The sequence below is a fragment of the Pezoporus flaviventris genome, unplaced genomic scaffold (assembly GCF_033815535.1).
Source record: "Pezoporus flaviventris isolate CSIRO_AGI_PZ_B2104156 unplaced genomic scaffold, CSIRO_AGI_Pfla_v1 ptg000047l, whole genome shotgun sequence".
NCBI lineage: Eukaryota > Metazoa > Chordata > Aves > Psittaciformes > Psittacidae > Pezoporus > Pezoporus flaviventris.
Window position 1 is genome coordinate 14373691 of NW_026892595.1, and position 22463 is coordinate 14396153.

At 39.7% G+C, this 22463-nt stretch overlaps 1 protein-coding gene across 13 annotated transcripts in view; it reads left to right on the top strand.

Annotated features, from left to right (window-relative positions):
* The window catches only part of ADAM22 (ADAM metallopeptidase domain 22), a 131219-nt gene that overhangs the window by 55710 nt on the left and 53046 nt on the right, over nucleotides 1-22463 (top strand). For all 13 annotated transcript variants that reach the window (XM_061468402.1, XM_061468404.1, XM_061468405.1 and 10 more), the window contains exons 4-7: nucleotides 2301-2367; nucleotides 16188-16270; nucleotides 20763-20826; nucleotides 21461-21530. In XM_061468402.1, the coding sequence (XP_061324386.1) occupies nucleotides 2301-2367; nucleotides 16188-16270; nucleotides 20763-20826; nucleotides 21461-21530 (284 nt within the window). The remainder of the gene's footprint in view (nucleotides 1-2300; nucleotides 2368-16187; nucleotides 16271-20762; nucleotides 20827-21460; nucleotides 21531-22463) is intronic.

Consider the following 22463-nt stretch of genomic DNA (forward strand, 5'->3'; position numbering starts at 1 on the left):
GGACTTCAATTACCTAATGCAGCAAAACCATAGGTTTGTTGCACCCTTCCAAATGTACTTTGATGAGTGCCAGTGCTGACACGAAAAGTATTTTGATGAGTGTTAGTTCTGACACTGAGAGTATTTTGATGAGTGTTTGTGCTGACACAGGTAGGTTTAACACTTGCTGCTGAGGGGGCACTGAGACTTGCTTTCATCAACAACCAGTTGTGAACTCACTGTGGCTGAGGGGACCCCACCTCTATAGACCCGTTTCCCATGGCTTCTCCTATTCAGAAATTTATTAGTGTCCCTCTTTTTGTTGCCTCTGTCACTTACACTCAGGTACAAAGTCTTTCTTTCAGCATGTATTGACTCATTGACTGTGCTTGTACATTCAATGTTCTGCCAGCATCTTTTATAGCCTAATTAGCTAGTTTACATCTTGGTGTATAAACTGTGGTGCATTCAGATCCCCTTACATTTCAATTTTTTCCTAGATTTCAGGAGCTTTCCATTCCCTGGTTACCTTGGGAGTCTCTCTGTGCTTCCAGGTAATTGAATTTTCTAAGCAAAGCTGTCCAGTACCTGTCCTCAGTATTTGAAAAGAAGTCTCATTTGGACAATGGTATTAATCTTACCTCAGTTTGACTGGAAATACATCTTCTTTGATGTACTCTGGGATGACAGCTGTGTTTTTCAGGAAGGCACCCTATTGATCTGGCAAATCATTTTGCCAGAAACAAGTGAAGTCATGTCTTTCTTCTTCTTAAATTAGGCCCTCCAAAGCAACATAATAGAAATTCCCTCCAGCCCTTAAGTGCATATATTTGGTCTTTGTACAATTGAATTTGATCCTTTTTCTAATACCCAGTCATGAAGATCATCCAGTTCTTTTGTGTGGGAATTTTTTCAATCTTTGTCTTTATTCTCCATGCTTTCCAACTTGGCATTATCAGCACATTTTATTAGAGTACTCCTGGGTTTTGTGCCTGGGTTATTAATGCAAATACCAAACTGCCAGTTTGTAGGGCTGATATGGAAGGACCCACACTATCAACCTTGTCCTGCTCTAGGCTGTCACCAGTGTCTCTGTGAGCAAAACAGCCCATGGCCTTGATGCCTGTTTAGCCAGGGCAAAGCTCCAAAGCCAAGCAGCTGCTGCCCTGAGTCCAATCTGCTTCCCTGCCCTCCCATAGCTGGTCAGCTCGCTTCTAGCCTGGGCGTTTGAAGGATAAACATTCAAGTTTGACTCTTTTGCTGAGAAGGTTTTGTGCTCGCGGCCTCTTGTCCTATCAGTCAACGTGACGTCATGTTTTCTTTACCAGTTTTTCATCTTTTCCAGTTTGATTGCCTTTTGGGTAGGACAATATTAAATCTTTACACAGATGTATAAAATAATTGGTAAAATTTTGAAATCTTTGAACATATTTAGTGAAATTTCTGATGTAGATGATGTGCTTTCCTAGACAATAACTTGGGTGTGAGAGGATTTGACTGGTTTAGCGCTGAAGTGTCATAATAAATGCTGTGTGCATTTAACTTATATAAATTTGCCTCAGGTCTGATTGTTTCTTCTCTTCAGTGTTTGTTTGAAATCCCTGTGTACTTTTGAGTCTGGGTTTGCTGTCACCCAGAGCATTTTCCTCTGCTGAAGCCGCAGTGCTGCAAGGGGAAGCGGGTGTAAGGGATGGCCCCTGGTGGATGACTGCCCTGGCTGCCCAAGGACAGCATGGCACCTGCCGCCTGCCTACACTGGGTGGAGCTGGCTGTGAGCTTATGGTGTGGTGCAGTTTCTGTGGCTGGTGGCTCTGTCTGCCCATTTACTGTGATACTGATCTCACCATATTGCTACTACAAGGTCATTTCATGACCTTGTGTGCCATTGTGTCCTTTAGAAGTCTGCCGAACACAGCTGCCATTTTACCTCAGATACAGCCTACTGCAGAAGTGACTTCAAATGTTTTCTCATCTTTATGCTGTTTTCTTTCTTTAAAATTCACCTAACTTATGTACTGCTTTTACTTACAAATAGAAAAGTCTTCTGACTTAAAATTGTTATCACGGGCTGGTTTGAACCTTCTGTGAAGGAGCCCCACCCTCAGTTTTTCTTGTTCTGCCTTCTGGTATTAAAAATGAACGTATGCCATGGACTGTGTGACTCCATTGGAGGTGGTTGTTTCAGTGATTTTTATGGACATTTTAGGAAAAGTATCCTGCAGGTTTTGCCCTTTTCAAATGTAAATGTTTAATCAGTGCTTGCTGAGAGGGAGTGCAAGAAGACATGCGCGAGGCTTATGGTTCTTTTTTTCTTCTTGCAGTGACCTATTGTCTTCTGAGTATCTTGAGAGGCATATCGAGCAAGGTGGGAAGACAGTGGAAGTGAAAGTAAGAATTTCCTGTTTTATGCTTTGATTTTTAAATTTGATTTTCTTTTGCTGCTAATGCAAACTCACCTGTTTTCTTGTAAGGAGAACTGAATTTTCAAGTCATTTGTTTCACTCTTCCAAGGCAAATGAGTTTCATGTCTTCTAACTTTTCATTTTTTTACATAAGAAAAAAAAAACACTGTATTGGCAAATTCAGTACATTAATGTTTATATCAAAATGCTATCCATGAAAAGTGTATGTATGGTAGTCCTTTTCACTAGTAAACATAATTTACTTTTGATGCCCGTTAAAGAAAATCTTTATGGTTTGGTAGCTAGTATTTCCTCATTGTACTAAACCCCAAGTTTGTTGTTTTTAATGAGCTTCTTTGTAAGTTTGAGACCAGTAAAATTTATTGTATAAGATTTCCAATTATCTAGTCACTGTCTTAAATTCTGTGTTTCTTTTTCTGTGTATTTGTTGGTGTGATGGCTATAAGATCCTGTTGCAGGTGTCTTCTGTGAAATGTCCTACTGCCTTTGCAGAAGTGTTTTAACTTGCATACAACATGGGAGAATTTCCCTGAGGACCCTCTGTTTGTTAGGATAATATTTTGAAGATATCAAGTATAAAATCACTGTATAAAAAAACAATCACAGGTATAAAAACTGTAGGCTACTTAAAAGGTGTATAAATGCAATATATGCTGTATGTAATGGAAACTCTTTAAATATGGCTATCAGTCAGGTCAGATTTTGTTAGAAGTTTACATTTTATTAAAAAACCTTTCAAAGTCTTTTACTAAATCTGAGTTCATCTGAATACCCTGAAACAAATTTATTAATATCTGCAGTGTGAAAGTGGAAATCCTTTAGCCACTGAGTAGCTGAGGATACCTGCTTCCTTTGGTTTATCCCTTTCTATCATTTGCAAACTTGAAATCTGCTTGCTTTCTACTCTCTGATAATAGTCTGCACTCATTATCAGACTGAGGCAAACACATACCGTGTTCCATTATATTGTAAAGACTAATTTCTCAGTCAGTCATACTCTGCAGTCAAGAAGTCTTGACTCAGATTCAGAATATGAGTCAAAGCAGAAATAAAGATAATAGCTGATATTAATAAGACCAAAACAATCCATTTGTCTGTGTCAAGGCATATATGAAAGTTAGCTAAATTAATCTATCTGAGCCCTATCACTGACTTAGAACAAATCAGTTTCTGATACGTAAGCCTTAATCAAGCAAGGAAATGTTTGAAATCAGTGGCTCATGTCATGTAAGTACTGTTTAATTGCAGGGGGAAGAAAAGGGCCGATTGGGCCTTTTGGAGGAAGGGTCATAAAATGTTTTCTGGGTAAACATCTCTCAGTCTTCAGGGTTCCAGAGATTATTTCCCCTTCAGTTCACTGTGGTATACCTTCAGGGATGGCTGTCACTGCCTTGCTTAGTACTCCCAAGTATGCTTTAAGTAGAGAACCATCATTGCTGTGTTGACCTTGATGCTCGAGATGAACTGAACTGGGAGTGAAAGGATCACAAGGTTGCACTGCAAAGAAGGGGCATTGCTGCTCGGTGGTATGTTTCCCTCTCCATGCTCCCCTGCACCTTGCACACCCATGGGCAGGGGATCAGGAATGGCCAGGGTGTGCAAGGGTGCTTTTCTGCCCCTTCCTCACCCACTGCTCCAGGAGTTCGACAGGCAGCAGACCTACGGAAGTGTGCCAGGAAGGAGGATGTATATCTCTTGCTTGTTTTGCTGCATTCCCGTGTCTGGGATTGGAGGAGAGGGAAGTAGATGATGTGACAAAATGTCCGTAAGAGCCTGTTTGCCACAGTCATTGTCAGAAAAGTTCATATATCAAAAGATTTTTGGAAGAGTGCAGGCTGCTGAGTATATTTTGATGCCAGGCACTGAGTGAGGTTAATTTCAGTGCCAGTAGATGTTTAAAAATAAATCTGCTTCCCTCTGTCCAGCCAGTATTTTTCAGAGCACCTGTAAGTGCCCTGGAGAGCTCTGTTCATCCATCAAATAATTTCTGAAAAGCCCAGCAGTATCTGTTTTGTATTTGAGAAGCTGAACTCTGCTTTATATCAAATATTTCGAAAATCCTACTGCCAATACAAGAATTTTTCATTATGGTGATTTAGTGCCTTCAATTTCTGTTGAAATTGTTTACCATAACTGGTAACACCACCTTTAAATTGGTACTTACAATACATGTAATTATTGTACTCGATTTTAGGTATTGTGCAGATTGCTTAGATACTTATTTAAAAATAGCTAGTAAAAGGGTGCAACTTATAAATAAATCAGAAAATATGCACTCTGCTATGCAGCATATTCTTAAGCAGAAGCAGGAGAAGAGGTATTTCAGAAAGGAGCCAGGTTTCTATCAGTTGCTTTGATGCGCTGCTCTTCACCCACCTCTCTACGATTTATCTTTGGCTGTAGGCTGAAAGAGAGGCGGCCTGGCAACATCTCTCTTGCTGCCTTGGTGGGAGAAACAGTGACTGAAAGAAAATGTCCAGCTGCCATCCACTGCCAGCTGCCAGCTTTGAGCAAGCCTGTTCAAAAGGGCTTCCTCTGTTCTTAGTCCTCTTAGCAATAAGAGGAGACGTGTTTCTTTAAAATACATATATATTTCCCTCTTGTATTTCTTGGTGCAGAAATACTGCATAAACATGGAAATTGTCAGTGCTGCTGTTGTGCCATCAGCAATATGGGAGAGGGCAGGAGCTTTGAATCACTGTGGGAAGGCAGCTGTATGTATGTGCACTCAGCAATTTGGGAATGTTACAGGCATGAATGTGTCCAGGAAGTAGATGTCTGCCTTGGCTTGTGTGCGATGTGTTGATAACTACTTTTGCCGGCCCTCCTCCTCTCCCCCCCCCCCCCCCCCCCTTCCAAACTTCCTGTGCTGTAAAATACATATGGATCTTCTGCCATTACTTAGGATGCTTCAGGCAGGAGATGGGGGGAGGGAAAGGGAGAAACGTTCCGATCATTAAAAATGCAACTCTGAAGGAGCAAAGGGTTTTTTATGGGGAGGAGAGTCCTCAGTTGTAACACACCTTTCTATTATAAAAGAAAGTTGAATTATATTTGATTGCTGCATAATTTGTTAATGCATCGGACTGTTGGGAAGGTGGAATGTTACACGTTTTTGCAAGATGCTGGCATTTAGCAGCTGCAGAAGCGGGGCTTTTCTGTGAGATGTCCTTGTTGATTTTTCAGTTAGGCAGCACCTAAGACATTCTTATTAAACCAGCATCAACGTGCAATGCTTAAGAAAAACAAAAGGAGGTAGATCATAGAATCATAGAATGGTTTGGGTTGGGAAGGACCTTAAGATTATCTAGTTCTAAACCCCCTGCTGGGGGGGATTTTTGAATTACTTTCGTGTCTCCCACCTCCTTTACTTTAGATGTAACTCCTAGGAAAGCAGCAGTATTGGCCTGAATTCCCTCTGGTAGCAAAGAGAATAATCAATTAATAAGAAAGAGAAAAACCCTTCATGCATTGCCTTTTCCTGATTGTGTCAGTCCAGATCATCCTATGCTCACAACACATGAATAACTTGTGTGTACTTAATGTTGCTGCAGTATATCTGTGTCCTTTTATCTATCTCTCTTTTTTGGGGGGGGCTATCATTCTGTCACTGATGCTGTCAGTAAGACAAAAGGCAAAACCCAGCTATGGTGCTGAGTAGTTCACATTGCTGGATTTTTCTCCCTCAGAAGGAATAACTGATATCTATTCAGTGACAATGTCTCATATAAAATGTTTCAGTTTTCCTCTTTGGAGAGTGTAGAAATAAATGCCTGTATTCCTCAAAAACATTGGACAAGTCTATGAGTGCTTATAAAATTGCTTTCTGAAAAAAATTAAGCAATGAAAATAGTTCAGATCCCAGAGAACCTGAACAGGTAGAGTTGTGGTAGATAAATGCCATGAATTTTTGATGGCTTGTTTAACTATAACTAGAAGGAACTATATTTCATAGACCTCAGATTCTTCAGTGCGGTGGTATAAACACAGTATGTGTATTATGGGTACAAAATAGCCATGTTATTTTATGCTTACAGCATTAAAGAATATTGCTTTTTGCTTCTATTTCACAGCATGCTTATGATCATGATAGTATTAAACAACATAAATGGAATAATATTAAATGCTAAGTACTGTTTTCCTCCATTGTGGTGTTGACGGAGAAGCTTTTGCCAAACTTGCCTTGTGGGTTGAGATTGCCTTGTGGCTTTGTGTCCCTGCAATGTTCAGCCTCTGCCTGTGCAGCAGTGGACGCGAGCAATACAGTGAGTGCCCAGTGCCTTTCTTCAAACCACCTGTGGCCGTCCTCTCGAGCTGGGTTGCCCCATCATGGCCTTGTGCTCTGCAGTGGCTCTAGCAGAGGTGCCATCATTGCAGTTTGGGGATGAGTATTGTGGGGCAAATGCAATTTAATGCTGCACAGAAAAGAAGAGCCCTTGGCTGGTAGCATTCACAAAATGCCTGTTGCTGTAGCTTATGGGTATTCTAATGCCTGTGTGCAAGAGGGGAAGATTATTGTTCTTACTTGCCTTGCTGTGTTAAAGTCTCAGCTTATGTGTGCTGTGTATTTGAAAGGCTCTTTAAATGTTCTTTTCCAGGAAAATAATATAGAAGCAGCCTCAATATGATGGGTATTGCTTTATCTGTTAAACTCTTTCAAATCTGATCTGCTCAGGGAGTCTGCCTGTGACTGAGGGCGACGTCTCTGTATTGCACATCTTAGTGCCTGTGTTTGATAAGACCTTATCCTCAGTAGTATCCCAACATTTGACTCTGTCGCCACAGGTATGAACTGATCATGTCTACAGTCTTAGCTGTGCAGCCAGAATAAACACTGAGCCAATGAGGAGGTCATTTTAATCATTGATTGGTATGTTTCCAGTCTTACAGCGAGGTGCTTCCAGCAGTATCTTACAGTTTTAAGGTCTTCCAATGTCTGAGCTCCATAGAAGAATCTCTTAATTTTCCTTTAGCATTTGTTAACTCACTGTTTTGTAATCAAAGAGGAAGATATTTCAGCTTGCCAGAAAAGCCCGTATGCTAAACAGGCTTTCTTGGGAAGGATTACATTTTCTTCCTGAAAACTGGAGCTCCAGTTTGGCTGATGGGAGGGAATGGGAGGGGAGCACAGGGTGTCTCTGCAGTGGGAGCCTGGAGCCCGGGGCTGGTGGGTAAGCTGTGTGTGCATGTACCCAGAGCTTGCACAACCTGGTGATGAGCCCCTGGGGAAGGAAAGAAAATGAAAAGGAACAAGTCATAAATAATGCAGGAATTATGTATTCCTTTTTCTGGCAGGCCGTTTTCAGCTGTGTCCAGAGACTAGAGAAGTTGTTAGTACCAGAAAAATTGCTCTCTTGCTTGTTTGAGAGGAGATTTTTGAAGAAGGGTTCCTGTAATGTTGTCAGAGCTCCTCTTCCCTATTCCCTCAACAGAGTCCTGCTTGCCTCATGGCATATTATTAATAAATCTAGGCCGTAATCTACTTTTAGTAATAGCAATAAACTATCTGAAGAAGAGCTGACAGGGAATCTGTGAGGCTGACACAGTTTAGCAGGGAATTCCTGCAAGGTTGATCTTCAGACTGCTCTCATCAAATATTTTCATTAATGAGTTAGGTAAAAAAGAAAGAAAAAGTATATTAATAAAATTTGCTAGCAGTGCAAACCTGGGAAGCATTACAATGTACAGAAGAAGGTGGAGAAGTAGCTATCTTTGACCAGTGGAGTAAATTAAAATGGGATGAAATTGGATATAACAAGTGGCAACTTCTTTCACTTAGTGACTAATTATAGGCATTTTGCTGTATGGTGGGAGTTCATAAATTCAAAGTCTAAGAAGAAGATGATAAGAGTGTAGTAGCAGAGCAGGGAATGACTCTATGGCATATACCTGATAGAAACTGTGGTCCCAGAGTATACTGGTCAAACTATTTTCCATAGATTTCATCTAAAATTAGTGTTGCTGTATGTGTCTTGAAGAAGAGATGAAAAAAATTTGAAATTTCTGTGTGTTTTCAGTTAATCTGGACATCTTTTATTTCAGCAATGTTATGCTGCTGCATTGAGTTTATAGGCATTGAGAAATATCTCATTTTCCTATTTTAGCTTTGATTTAGTTATGAAGGCAATCCTTTTGGGGTTTAGTAAACTATAATGTCTTCTGTGGGGTGCCAGGGCAAGATAATCAGCCATCATATATAATGCATTTGCCTGACCCAGTGGTCCTACAAGCTGGCATTTCTAATGTACATTTGCGTTAACATTTTTAATATGTTTTTTATGTTCCTGCTGTTGCTAGCTTACTTTTTACATACATCCTGTTTCTGAGAAGCAGGAAATTGAAAGTGGCAGTTTTCAGTATTACAAGTTCTTCCCAGGCCGTGTTTTTTAATATACTACCGTAGGATGACTCTCAGATTGTGACTCATGTAGGATCTTACAGGTTTAATTATCTTGTCGTCCTTTTCTTTGTGACATAAAAAAAGAAATCCAGTGGTTTTAGCTGGTCATGGAGGGGAGAAAAATTGTCAGAAAGTGGAAGCCATCAAGAGCTTAAAACCTACATCCCATTGTGGATGTGGGCCCCAGTAATGAAGTCCTGGTTCTGCTAAAGGGAGAAGTCAGGTGCCTTTGTGACCATCGTGAGTCACTTCTTCCCTGCTGTGGTTTTCACATGCCCCAGAGGGAAGGCAGCAGTCCAGTGCTTGAAATTGCAAAAAAGTCATGCCAGACTTTGTGCACCTCATGAGTTATTTCCCAGAGAGTGGCATCAACCAAGTGTTCTGTAAACTCATACCCTTCAAGGACAAAGTATGCCTAAGAGAAATTAATGACTGCTATAACATTAAGGAGCATTAAATGACTTTGTAGATGTTCATATTAAAAAATGAAAGTAAATTTTGGGGTTTAACATAATCCCTTTGGGGGTGAATTAAGCTAACCAAACTGAAGCTGCTGAACCTCTGAAAGAGTGCTTCCATGCATGACTTAGCTAGATGTCTTTACTGACTTGGTCTTGACTTCTGTAAATAGCTTTAGCTATATACATCTGTTGTTCCCTACAGATTCTGAGCTGGCACTGTATTATATACAGTAGGTTAATGTTTCTGACACAGTCTCAAGCTCTGTGAATTCTCATTTAAACAGAAGTTTCTGTCATTCAGAGATGATGAGCCAATGAGGAAATCTAATTAGTATATTTCTGCATTTTACTCAGAACTTTGTCTTCTGACTGATTGGTATCCCTGTAGGTGTGTTCCAACATGTCATCCTCTGTGTTGTGTTTGTAGTAATCTTGTACATCATGTGCTTATAACTTGGCTTCAGACTCGGAGTAGGTTGATGAAATGATGTGACAGATTAGTATAGGTAGATTATAATAAATTTTCATATAGTCCCTTAAAATGTTTGCTCCCTTTTGCCTACATACAAGCATGCAGGAATGGGACAAAATGTCATTAAAATGACTTGTCTGCCATGACTCAGAGATTCTAGGCATTTCTACAAGAGCCGAATTAAAGACAACAGAGTAGGCAAAAGTGGTAGCCAGCCCTGTTCTCCTCTGCTTCATCTTTATCTGGCAGCTGATAATTAAAATAATTTTCCCAAACACCAAGGTAAGGCAAGTCAAGAGGCTGTTTCCCAAGCAGATGCCAAGGCAGCTCCTAGACCAGATGGTGTTATGCTGGCGTGAGCTCTCTGTCCACACCCTGCAGCTACGTTCGTAGAGCATCTTCTCTCATAGCTACATGGCAGTAAACACAAGCCTGGTTTGGCCTCCGAACCAGGAAGCTGGGCTGATAGCCCTGCCATCTGCTGAAAGCACCTACCATGAGTCACCGATGGTTGCTGGAACGAGTCTCCTATGTGCAGGATCCTGTCACATAAACGCGTGTCTGTGTTTTTTAAGTGTTGCAAACAGCCTTCAAACATGGGCATTTTGTGGAGAAGCCTTAGAAGCTGTGATGCTTTATCCTAATTTTGGAATCCGTATTTGTGATTTTAGAATCTGAAATAGTGTTATAACCTAATGTCACTACAGCACATTGGCTCCAGGTTTTATGAATGATAGCTGTCCTCCTACAATGGGAGGGAACCATTCACATATTCAAAACAGTTGGCTGTCAGGAGTCTACAGTACACCACAGCCAAGTCCAGAGACCTACTCTGCAAAGAGGTGATGCGAGGATCCTTGGAGTTGTTATGAGCTGTGTAAGGGCTGAGCCCAGGGTTCTGCTGAAGGACAGCATGGTCCTGCCAGCTGGGCCCCTGTCTTTGCCGAAGCATGTCGATTAAAAGAGATTTTCTCTTGATTCAGTTATAAAGCTCAAAGTGCCATTTTGACTTTTCTACTTACAAGTAGAAACCCATCCATTTTCTCAGTTGTTTTCTGCTGTAGAAGTCAGCAAGAGGGTGTGCATTTTCTTCTCCTGTTCCCCTTTCTCATGCAGCCTTAGTTATCCTTGAGTCAAAACTTGTGCAAGCATCAATAATTTGTAAATAGATCTAAGTGATTACTCAGGAAGCAGTTTTCAAACTAGTGACCCCACAATGGGTAGTTCTTTAAAAAGCTAATCATTATATGGCATTTCACAGAATGGTGGTGTGGTGATTAGCTGGCCTTTTGGGAGCTTTCTGCTGCAAAGAAAGAGGGAGCTGTGTTACTAGGATCTGAACTAGACCAGCAATCTCCTTTCCTCTGGATTAATGAGTGTTAAAATAGGAATAGGTAGCTGCTGGAAGAAGGAAGTTATTAATTTTAGGGTCAGTGCCTGAGTGTATCATGAGTTTTAGTGGCCAGAACCTCTCCTAATTGCAGAAAATTGCTTACTTGAAGATCTGATGTCGGGTATTATTTGAAAGCAGATGAACGTGCATCCTTAATTTTTCTCCCCTGGGAAGGTCATAGTGTCTCTGAGGTGAATAACAAACGCTGTCAGTGTATGGTCAGCAGTTTCTTCACTGAGACTGCAGAGAAAAGTGAACCACCGCTATCACTGACTGTCATGGCTGCTCTTTTGTTTTGCTTATTTCCCCCTTCATTGAGAATATCAGTTCATGTGGGTTTTGTCTCTTTTTGTGTTTACTCAGCAGCTGGTGCTCCTCTGGGCAGGGACAAACTATCCTAAAAGATAGAAATGGGGACAGATTTTACTTGCATTGCTAAATCTCTGCCTTCACATTTTTTAGTATCTTTGTCACACTGTCTATTCAGACAGGCTGCAGGAAAACTTGGACAGACATGGGCAAAAGGGGTTGCTTGCTCATTGGTGAGGAGCTGTAGCAGATCACAGGGCAAGATACCCCTCATTCAGGATTTTGCTATAATTATCCAATTTAAGCATAAGTTGAAGGTTAAGTCATAAACTGACCATTATCATAATGATTCATTTCTTCTAATTGACCCTGGAGTCATTCTGATTTTTATATTTTTTGGTAGGTTGTTAGTACATTTTTAGCTCCCTGAATCAATAGACTTCTGATTAAACATCTGTATAGTCTGCATTGGTCTTGGAAGTCACTGTAAAGGTGAGAAGTTTCATGAAGGAAGCAGAACTTACTGAACTGAGGAAACATCAAGTACGTGTCATGTGCGTTGGCAGAAAATTTGCCTGGCGTTGTGCTAACCACAGTGTGAACAGTGGCTGTGTGCCTTGTGGAGGCAGAAATGTTGAACTTCTCTCTGCTTTAGCAGTTGATTGCCTTTGGATATGGGGTGAATGTGTGGTACATGTGCTGCAGATCTGTGTTGCAGACATTGTCACAGGCTGACCTTGTCTCATAGGAGATGATCTTCAGCCTAATTTGCTCCCAGGCTCTACACTGGGCAGGTTCAGTTTTAGAACAGAAAGGGGTAAATGTGCTGGTAATGGCTGGCATGTGTTGAAAGAGCAGTCTTGCTTTCTCTTCATCTTAACGCTAAACCATTCTCTGGTAGCTGACAAAGGCCAGTGTGGAAGTTTGATTTGCTGAGGTGGGCAATTACTGCCTGTTTTTGAGAGAGTAGAGAGGGGTTCTTATAGCTACAGGAAAGCAATAGCTCTTCACAAACTACCCTTGATGATCTCAACTGAACTGTTGTTGGTAATGGTGCTAATTTCAGCTCTTGCGGGAAGTCTTAATTTTCATATGCCACCAGAACATTTTTAAGAATAAGTGAAGATTTTTTTTCAGCTCCTGTCTCACTGCTACAGATAGCAATAGGGAAGAGAGTCAGTAGCGGTCCTTCAGTGAGTGTTTCTGAGAGCGGAGTAAAAGAATATAGATGTGAGGATTATGTTTATTCTTCTGGTGGTCTTAGATCTCCCATATACTGGATTTCTCATCCAAAATTACATGTACTCTAAAGAAAATGTTGACCATTTGTCCTGACCCTGTACAGAACCAGTCCCATGCTTTGCAGCTTTAAATGCTTCTCTTTTCACAGGTTTTGTGAACTTTTGAAAATGAGTTTCCCAAAAGTACAAGGTAAAATTTTCACCCTCCCCACCATGTGCCACTTGTTACTGGTGTGTTTTATTCACTTTGAGACACTGTTTAAGAGTGCTAAGCAATCACTCTTCCTAGAGCCATCCATGTTGGTGCCATCTGGTTTCACTGCATCACCTCTTACTTCCTTGCTGAGGTTAGAAGAGTCCTCAGAACTCCGTTTAGAAGTATTGTGAGAGCAGGATTTCTTACACTGAAGAGTTCTATTCAGAAACAACCCAACACACCAATTTTCAGGTATCATCAAGTACTTGAAAAAAAGCTATTTTCATTCAAACACCTTAGGTTTTATTAATTGATTTGAGGTGGCTTACATTATGTTGACAGGAACTTAAGTCTGTGTGTACAAAATACCCCTGGATGTTAGCATATAGAAAGAAACATTCTGTCGTGATAAGAATAGGTCCCTGAGATGGAGAAGATCAGAGTTCTATTTCTGTCTCCATCAAAATTACCGTGAACTTCAGTAGATCAAAGAGTTCTGTTGATTTGATTAAGTGGAATAGAATTTGTGCGTCTGTGTTTTTCCTACTCCAGAATTTAGCTGCCTAGGCTGGAATTTAGATCTGTATTTCTGTGGAATTCTTTTCTAGATCTGTGTGCATAAAAAATTGTTCATGGATTTATTATTATGGAATAAATTAATTTGGAGGTACTGTCACAGGGCATTTGTCTGATTCTCATTAAGAAGATCAAAACACACTGAGCTTCAGACTTGGATTCTTAGTATGAAAAAATGTTCCTCCTGGTTACAAAGACATGTTTTAGCAAACTAATGGAGCCTGAAATTCTACTTCTGATACATATTAGCTACATTTTATAAGAACAAGCCGATCTGTCTATTTACTCCAAATTCCTTCCACAGATAGAACTCTGTACAACTCCCTGCTGATAGTCTTTTCAATATTATTCCCATATTCATGTGCTTACTCCGGTTCTGTCTTTTACAGGAATACTACTGCAAGAGTTTTGTTTATAGAGTATTTTATTATTCAAGAGGTTTTAGCTTATCAATATAGTTTGATTGTTAGATTTGTTATTAGCTTACTGGAGTCTCTATTGCATATATTCCAGGAAGACCTGAAAGACTTAAGCTGTACTGTGATCCTATAGTGGGGGACATGCTACAGTCTGAAAGAAAGAAAATCTCAAATGAAGAGAGCTTAAATTAACTAAGATCTAGGAAGTAAGTAGGTTTAAAAAAGAACAAAAGAGTGAAAATGAGCCAGGGTTTCAGATAAAACAAAGTAAGATGTAGCCTGTCTAAAACCCCACGTAACTGAGAACGTTGGTGGCAAAAATGCATGTGAGTGCAAAGCAGAAACTCAAACCATCTCCTTTTCACTTGTGCCCCACCTGAGTCCCAATAGCTTGGCGCTCCTGAGAAGTGCTGGTCCGAGGGTGATAGATCATATGTCTTCTGCCAGGCACCTTGTTGCAGCCTGGTATGGAGGGTCAGCCCTGGAGCTTCTCGTGGATGTGAGCCAGATAAACATCAGCGCAGCCTGTTGAACGTTACCTGCCTGGCACTGGTAGTGTTTTCCTGCAAACATCTCATTAGAGACATGCCCTGGTGAGTGGCATGATGGTCACTCTGCAGGTCAGTTTGGTGAAGGGATCCTGTTTCTGTACCAGATGCGCAGACAAAGAGTTGTGGAGGTGAATAGGCAGTGGAGGTGGCTGCTGTCACTACAGCAAGTGGAAGGAAGAAGTGGTATGTGGAAATGATGAAATAGTGAGACTGAAAGAAATTGAAGGGGAAAAAAGAAGTGTAATGCTTTTAACAGAAGATATGCCACTGGGATTCTCCTTGCAGAGTGAAGCAACAAGCCTGCCAAATAGTGTCAGACTCAGAGTCTGTTGGATGAGGTGTTGCATTTCTCTGTAGTGCTGCAGTTGCTGGTCATGGGCTGCACTGAGTGCTTTGGGTCCAACAGCAGCACAGCATGAATGAATGCTCCAGAGAAGATTTTGAGGAGGAACAGATCGTGTCTAGTGACCAAGCTGAGATGTCTCTTTCCCCGTGAGCAACCGTGCCCTGACAAACAGGCTCCTGTGCTCTTAAGGACAGCATCTCAAAACAGTCACCCATACTTCGTAGTTGCTTTCAAAAGAGCAACTTTGCATGCCTTGTAGAAAATGGAACAGGAAAAAGCACAAAGCTACCAACATATTCTGTGTGTTTTCTTGCCTTTTGCCTGATCTTGTTTTTTTTTTCATATTTGAAAAGGAAAATCCAAGAGCTTTTAATGTCAGTTATCTAAAATCACTGTGCTATGCGTCATGTAAGTGACTCCTGGCTAATGAAAAAGGAGTAATTGCAATGCCTTTCTCTCCCTGCAGTAAATGGACATAAATATTCACATGTCTGGGCACGCTAGGCTCAGTAGGTTATTTGTACATTTACTGATAGGGAATAGAAATTGTCAAGTGTTGCTATTATAAAAATAAAGCACTGTCAATCTTCTTATAGTCCTTTAAGCAATAGTAGTGCAGTAATATGGCATGGGTGAATTTGGAAAGGCTCTAATAGGTAAGTTCCTCTGCAGTCTAGAGTGGTAGTGAGAATTTAAGGCATGTTTGAGTTGTTTTTCTAATTTTGCGTACAAAAGTTGACATTGTGCAATACTGAATACATTGGTGTATGTGCAGTAGGAGTTACTTTGCTATCTGTGTGGCTTCTGTGAAACTAAGGGGGAGATTTTTTAAGTAAGGTCTGCTGGATTTTACTTGAGAGGTGTGTATTTCATTTGCGGAAGAGAAGAGGCAAATACTAATTTTAATTGTATTCCTTTACTGTTCGGTTATACTTAAAGTTCCCATTAGTTTTGGAGCACTAGTGAGCACTTCAGATTTGTTCGCCTTTTTAATCAAGTATTATTGTTTGATAAGCATACCTTTCTCCTCAGAAGTAGAAAATTGCATTCGTCTCAGAGCAGATTTCATCTTGTCCGATGTAGCCGGGTGCAGACCAGTTATTGAGCCTAAGCCCCCTAATTCCCACTCTTTTCCTATTCATTGAAGAAAGATGACACTTCTGGAGCTATTTGTCTCTGAAACCAGTCTCAGGATTCCAGGGATTTCACACTAACCATATCTTAATTTGGTGTAGAGAGTCAAAATAATTATGTTTATCTAGGTACAAACCATGGCTAAAAGGAGATGGGATAAATACCCTTGTGAACGAGTCAATTCTAGGTGCCATGCCAGTGGCTTGGCAGTGTATTTATGTTTGTCAGGATGAAGTGTGGTACTGTGCGATGTCCTGTGGATTTACAGTCTCAATTTCCAATTTCAGGGAGGAGAACATTGCTATTATCAGGGAGAAATTCGAGGAAATCCTGTATCATTTGTTGCCTTGTCAACATGCCATGGATTACAGTAAGTCTGCTGTTTTGTTTTTACTGGCCTTAGCTTATTAGCCTTTTAAACAAAATAAAGCTGTTTGTAGTAAAATAAGTGCTGTTTTCTTTCCTACTAGTTTGTCACCATTATTAAGTATTCTACAATCTTCAGAAAATTGGATTTAGTTTGAAACTTGCAAAAGGCTTGTTCCCCTGCTTTCAGGATTCACTGACAAAGCACACAAGTTCTTTTATTGTTTTTTTTTTTAACTGAGGACATAGGGCAGTGGCCCGGTATTGTTTTAAGATAATTTGTTATAGAGAGAGAAGAGTAAATATAACTGAAAACATTCTATTCTACAAGAATAAAACCCACTGCCAGTATTGACCGGAACCATGGAAAGTATGCTCTTTTCTTGTTGCTATAATGATGTATTTTATGGTCTTCATCTACTCTTTAGAAATGAAAATGTCTGTTTAGAGCTTCTCTTGTCCTATCCATTTTCTTCACAGAATTACTCTCCTTAAGTTGTGTGCATGGGATAATACTTTGGTACCGTAAAATCTTGGAAAATCTGTAAAAAAGGACATAAAATTGTGCAATATTTTTTCTTAAGTACATAATTTTAGTAATAATGTAATTAAATTATCTGTCATCTGAAAGTTCCTGAAGCTGTGTATTGATTTTGGACCTGCCTATTTTTGGCACTATTGAAAGATGCTAGTCAGGTTTTCAGAGCAACCAAGTAACTTCATTGTCTGTTGAATCTGGGAATTATGGGATCTCGGAGCTTTTGATACTGAGATCAGCTTAAAAAGTCATGAAGCAAGCAAGCCTGTGTGGACATTACCTGAGCTTTGCCTTTTTGTGAGGAAGCAGAGCTTAGCTGGTAAAAATCTTCAGCTTATTGTCTGTCAACTATTCTGTAGGTTTGGTATCAGCCACGTAAGTACATTTATTTAAGTAGTGTCTTTCTTTTCTATTTGTATTTTATTTGTTAGAAAGGGGGAGAATGCATGCAGAAGACTTGTCATCCTTGCACTACTCTGATTTACAGCTGTTACGATCAAGGTTGAACAGCTCAAGAAACCCGAGCCCAGTTTCAGTATGGACAGTGAGCCTAAAAATAGTAGCATCCTAATGCATCCTGAGCCACTGCATGGCTTCCATTAGCGGTGATCCATTAGGTCTTGGCCCCTGCTAACTCCGAAGAGAAAAAGAAAAGCAGAAAGGAAGGAGAGCCTGCATATGTCCTTTCCTGCCTCTCCTTTTGTGGGCTTGTTCTTAAGACTGACCCTCCTGCTGCTTTGTGTTCTTAAATTGCCTGATGTTCAAATTGGTCCCTTCTAACACAGTTAAGTGATGAAAGATGCTTTTGTTTTTACTTGCACAATTCAGCTCTCCCTTCCTACAGAATGAGAAAGTGATGTTTTGCTGAGCTATATTAAAGTCAAGCTTTATGACAGTGCATTTTCATCATTACACCTAGGTCCTCCCCAGCTGATTTTATATGCTAAGTAATTATTAGAAACTCAGATCAACAGTCAGAGCTTCTTAGCTCCAACCACAGTTTGTTGCATCTTGCTGGAATAAAGGAAGCTGGGAAGAGCTATCTTCTAATAAGGTCTGCAGGGCAGGAACTTTGCTTTCATGAATTTTAGGAAGTGCCTAAGACTGAACAGATGCCTTCAATAGAATAACGAGCTTCATATTCCCAAAGTTCATGCTAATCTCCACTCTTATTAGTACCTCCCAATCTTGGCTATAACAGCAGGATTTTTCATACATGTGAGAAAGTGTTGTGTTTTTTTAATCATATATTATGAGTTTTTCTGTTGATAATGTCTATGTTGTTCCTTTTATAAGTTAAATTAATGATATGACTGGCTGTCAGAATACTTAAAATAATGATTTTTTTTTCTCTTCTTAATGACTTTGCGAATGAGAAATGTATCTCTGCAGCCTTAACTCTGAGCAAGCCATTTTGTTTGCATTGATTTTTTCTTTTCTGTGGGATCTGCAGTAACCCCGGTTTCCTATGAGTTAACACAAAAAACTTTGAATGCAAACCACTCTGGTTGCTGGGATATAAATAAACTATAGTCAGACATGACTTGCAGTCCCATGTTTCAAGGCGAGTCGCGCACACGCCAGATTGGTCTATGATTTTGCTGCCTACTGGTGGTGAATATAGAAACTGCTGGTATTACTGCAAATTAAAGTTTAAGGACTACAAATCTGTTTGCTTGAAGAATATATATAATCAAAATTCAGGGTTTTAAAATGGCCTGTGTTTTGCTATTGCTTTCTCTCTAATACATTTGTGAGCATGTGGTTTGTTCACAGCGCACAAGGCCTGAAGTCGGTTAGAAACAAGCCATGAACACTTTGAGTGGGCAAGTCAGATCTGTAGGTCAGCTATGACTGTTCTTGTCACCGTTGAGTGACTTGATGAGAGATCAGTGCTGCTGGGTGCAACAGTTGCGTGAGAAGCCAGTTGCTGGGAGTGCTTTATCGTGCAGACTGTGCTTAAGTGAAATTGCAATTAGAGGAAAGGAAGTTTTGCCTCATTAAGAACAGCAGGATGTTCCCAAATCTCATTTTATTCCCAGGCAAAGAAGCTTAAGCAGGTGCTGGAATATTTATCTTAAGCCTTGTGGACAATATTTTATTTCTAAAGAATAAGCACAGGTAATTTGAATGGTGAAACAGCTTTCAGTTGTAGATATGATCACACTTGATGTATGTTATACAGTCAGTATCCCAAGCTACTTCTGTGAATCCTACACAGTTAACCCCATAAGTGAATGATATTAAAAGAAGTATGCTCATCGATACCTGTAATGGTTTGCAAGCTTAATATATATATTCTTATATTTCTTAATAATCACAGTATTTTACTGACTATCATACTGATAATGACAGTATTTTACTGGTCCTTTGCAGAACCAAAATCAATTTTGCTGATTAAAAAAAAAAAAAAAAAAAGAAAAAAAGAAAAGCTGCAGAAGAAAAAAGAAAAGCATCTGGTTTTCCTGTTTATAGTCCCAGTGGTGGTTTTTTGATGCCCAAAAGCTTGCTGAAGAGTAATCAAAATAAATAAAAAATCTTGCTTCCATGCTGCTGTAATGTACTATGTGCCATGGTTGAACTTACAGCTCATATTCATGCTGAGCTTAGAGCCCTTAGTAGTGGCACTTTGATGGGGACATGCTGATATAGCCTAATCCCAATTATGCATATATGGGATGTCACTGAAATGAAGGCAAAGTTACTAAAAATGAATGTTAGTTTGGTTATAGGTAAGAATGGTGATGATATAAGAAATGCCATTTGGTCTTACAGTGTTACAGAGTAATGTCTGTATTACCACTTTCTTTTAAGGTGCAATTCAGCCATGCTTGTGCATCCTGCATTATGTCAAAGGCTAAACTCCAGTACACTCTTTACCTAAGTAAACTTAAGGTAACACTTAATAGAAAACATTTTTTCAGAAATGGACCTTTCCTTTGCTGCACATTCAAGTAGTAATGCAAAAGCATCTGGTGTTACTGTCACAAACTATCTTCATTCATTTAAAAGACAAACTGTTAAGGCTCTCTAAACTCTGGATTTAGAGTTGAACTGTGTTTTGGAATTAAATATAGACAGCTGGTGATTGTGGGTCTGCAAGCAAAGTGACAGATTTTCTGAGATACAGAGCAGTGGGCTTGTCATGAATTATGTTCAAATTTCTGTGGTTGAGAAGGTTTTATGCCATACAGAAAGAGACTATGAATACTTTGCCAGAACCATGGGTACGGTAGAAGTGTTGGTCTATTGTATCTCTTTTCACCACAACCTATCTAAAGCCTGTCTGATGGGATTTCCTATCTCCATCCCATGATTATCATATAATGTCCATAGTGATAGGATATTGCATATAGCCTTTAATGTTTTCTAGAAATACAGACTTAAACTAACTCAATTTAAAAAGAAAATATGATCTGTCATAACAATTATTGCTGAAATGCCCAAACCAGCCCTGAACATAGGTCCAAAGAAGCCCATTGTGTTCTTTGTATTTGGTACTATATGAAATGCTGAGGAGTTAATCAAAACCATTGAAACCAAAGGATCAGTTCAATTCAATAATGTTTTATTTGGGTGAAGGCTGTTCACATGTTCCAAATATGTGTGTTCCTAAGTTCCTTATTAATCTGTTGCAGGTAGATCTCTCTTGCATGGGAATGAGGGCTCTGAACTGGATTTTCAGTTGGCTAAATTAGTCAATTTTGGTGGTGTTCATATGTGTTGTAGACTCTCTCTGGGGAAGAAAGAAGAGTGTATATAACCACTGGAGAGAATATCTTTCTGAAGCAAAGAAAGAAAAGATTGACTCAGAAGTACATTTAGTTTCTGAAATTGTTTTAACTGCTTCCTTTCATAAATATTTACATTTTCGAAACATATAAACTTTTAAACTTACTTCCATGTTGCACTAGTATTTATTTATTAAATCAGTATTTACATTTCCTGCTCTTGACAGTGGGATGTTCTATGATGGAAATCATACTTACCTTATTGAGCCAGATGAAAACTACACTTCAGATGTAAGTAGAACTTACCGTAGTCCTATTGTGTTGCTTGTTAAATACAGGTATTCATGGGTCCAGGGTAGGCATAAGGCTCTGGAACCAATCCCCTCATTCCCAACTCATTTACTTCACATGTGAGTCCCCATCATCGCAAATGAAAGCACACCTCTAAAAATTAGGTGGTGGTAAGTATGTATGTACTCTGGATGTACAGTGCAGCACCAGTGGGTGCTGAGGATCCCTTGAAGCCAGCAGGAGAAGCCTGTGAGTGCCCTGTCCTGGTCTCTGGCACTTCCTCCTCTGGATTCATTACATCCCATGCCTGCTGGTTCATCCTCAACTGCAGTTCAGCAGTTGCTGTGACTCTCACTGATGTTCACTGGGCAGTTCTCTTAAACCTTGCTCCAAGCATGCTTAGCCACTCCTTTGGATGTACTGAGATATTTCACATAAAATATGATTAACTGTTGTGTTAGCGCTCATGTCACAGTTGGGAAGAGGAGGAGTGTGTAGAATAATGGTGCCTTGCAACTTGCATGTTCACTAGTGTAGGTGCTAGATAACAAGGACCTTTGAAACTGTTTATTTAATGCTCATAAGGTCTATTAGTTTATCCAGGTTTAATACGTGCAATTATTTACTATTTCAGGATGACTTCCATTTCCATTCTGTTTACAAATCCAAGTTGTTTGAATTTCCTTCAGATGACCTGCCATCTGGTATGATTTTTTTTAATATTCATGACTTACTGACTTCTTTTAGTCTAAGGCCAAATTTGTTAACTGCATTTGATAGATAATCTTCTGATAGTATATTGTTTATTTGTATATCTCTTTTTTTTCTGATTAAATAATAAAGCACTGAAAAAAAAATAATCTAAACCACTGAAAACACTGGAAAAGAACACGAAGCACTGAAAAAAACTGAATCCAATGAACGAAACCTTTACTAGACCTTCATGTTGTGGTGTATGTTTCTCTTAACAAGTCATGCAGTCTGTGGACTGCATTATATGCTAGTATTTGTAGACAGCAAAAGACTGAGGTGGCTTAAAGATGGTGAAAATAAACCCCAGTTTACAACTGGTTTATAACTCCTCATGGAATTTTCCTATTTTAAGATAGAGGATGAGTACCGTGTTGTGACCGTAAGCCTGGGAGATAGGAACTTGCCAAGTATCATTGCTGTTCAGTGACTGTCAAATCTCCAGTGTGTTCAGCATCTTTCACAGTACTGGCTGCGGTGTGGGTCATGCATTTCAGTACAGATTAATTTGGAGGCAGAAGTGGTTTCAAGTGCTGGTAGTGATCAATCCCACAAACAGTTTATATTGTGTGTGGAGGGATAAGAGGGTTTTAAAAAAATGAGTTTTCGTCTGAGAAGTTGACTTGTTAATTGAAGTTAGAATTGCAGTATTTATGGCATATCCCCATTCTGTCAAGAGCTCGCCAGTTTTACAGATGCGTTTTCCTACTTTACAAAATGTATCCTAGATAAGTAAAACTGTCCTTCACAGACACTGTCATTTTGGTAGAAATAACCTCTAGACTAATTTCTTCAGAAGAGTTATAGATGTCCAGTCATCTTGTTACAAACTATTTGTTCTATGCTAGCAGTCGGCTCTGGAATATTACAGTGCTGGGTACTGCGCA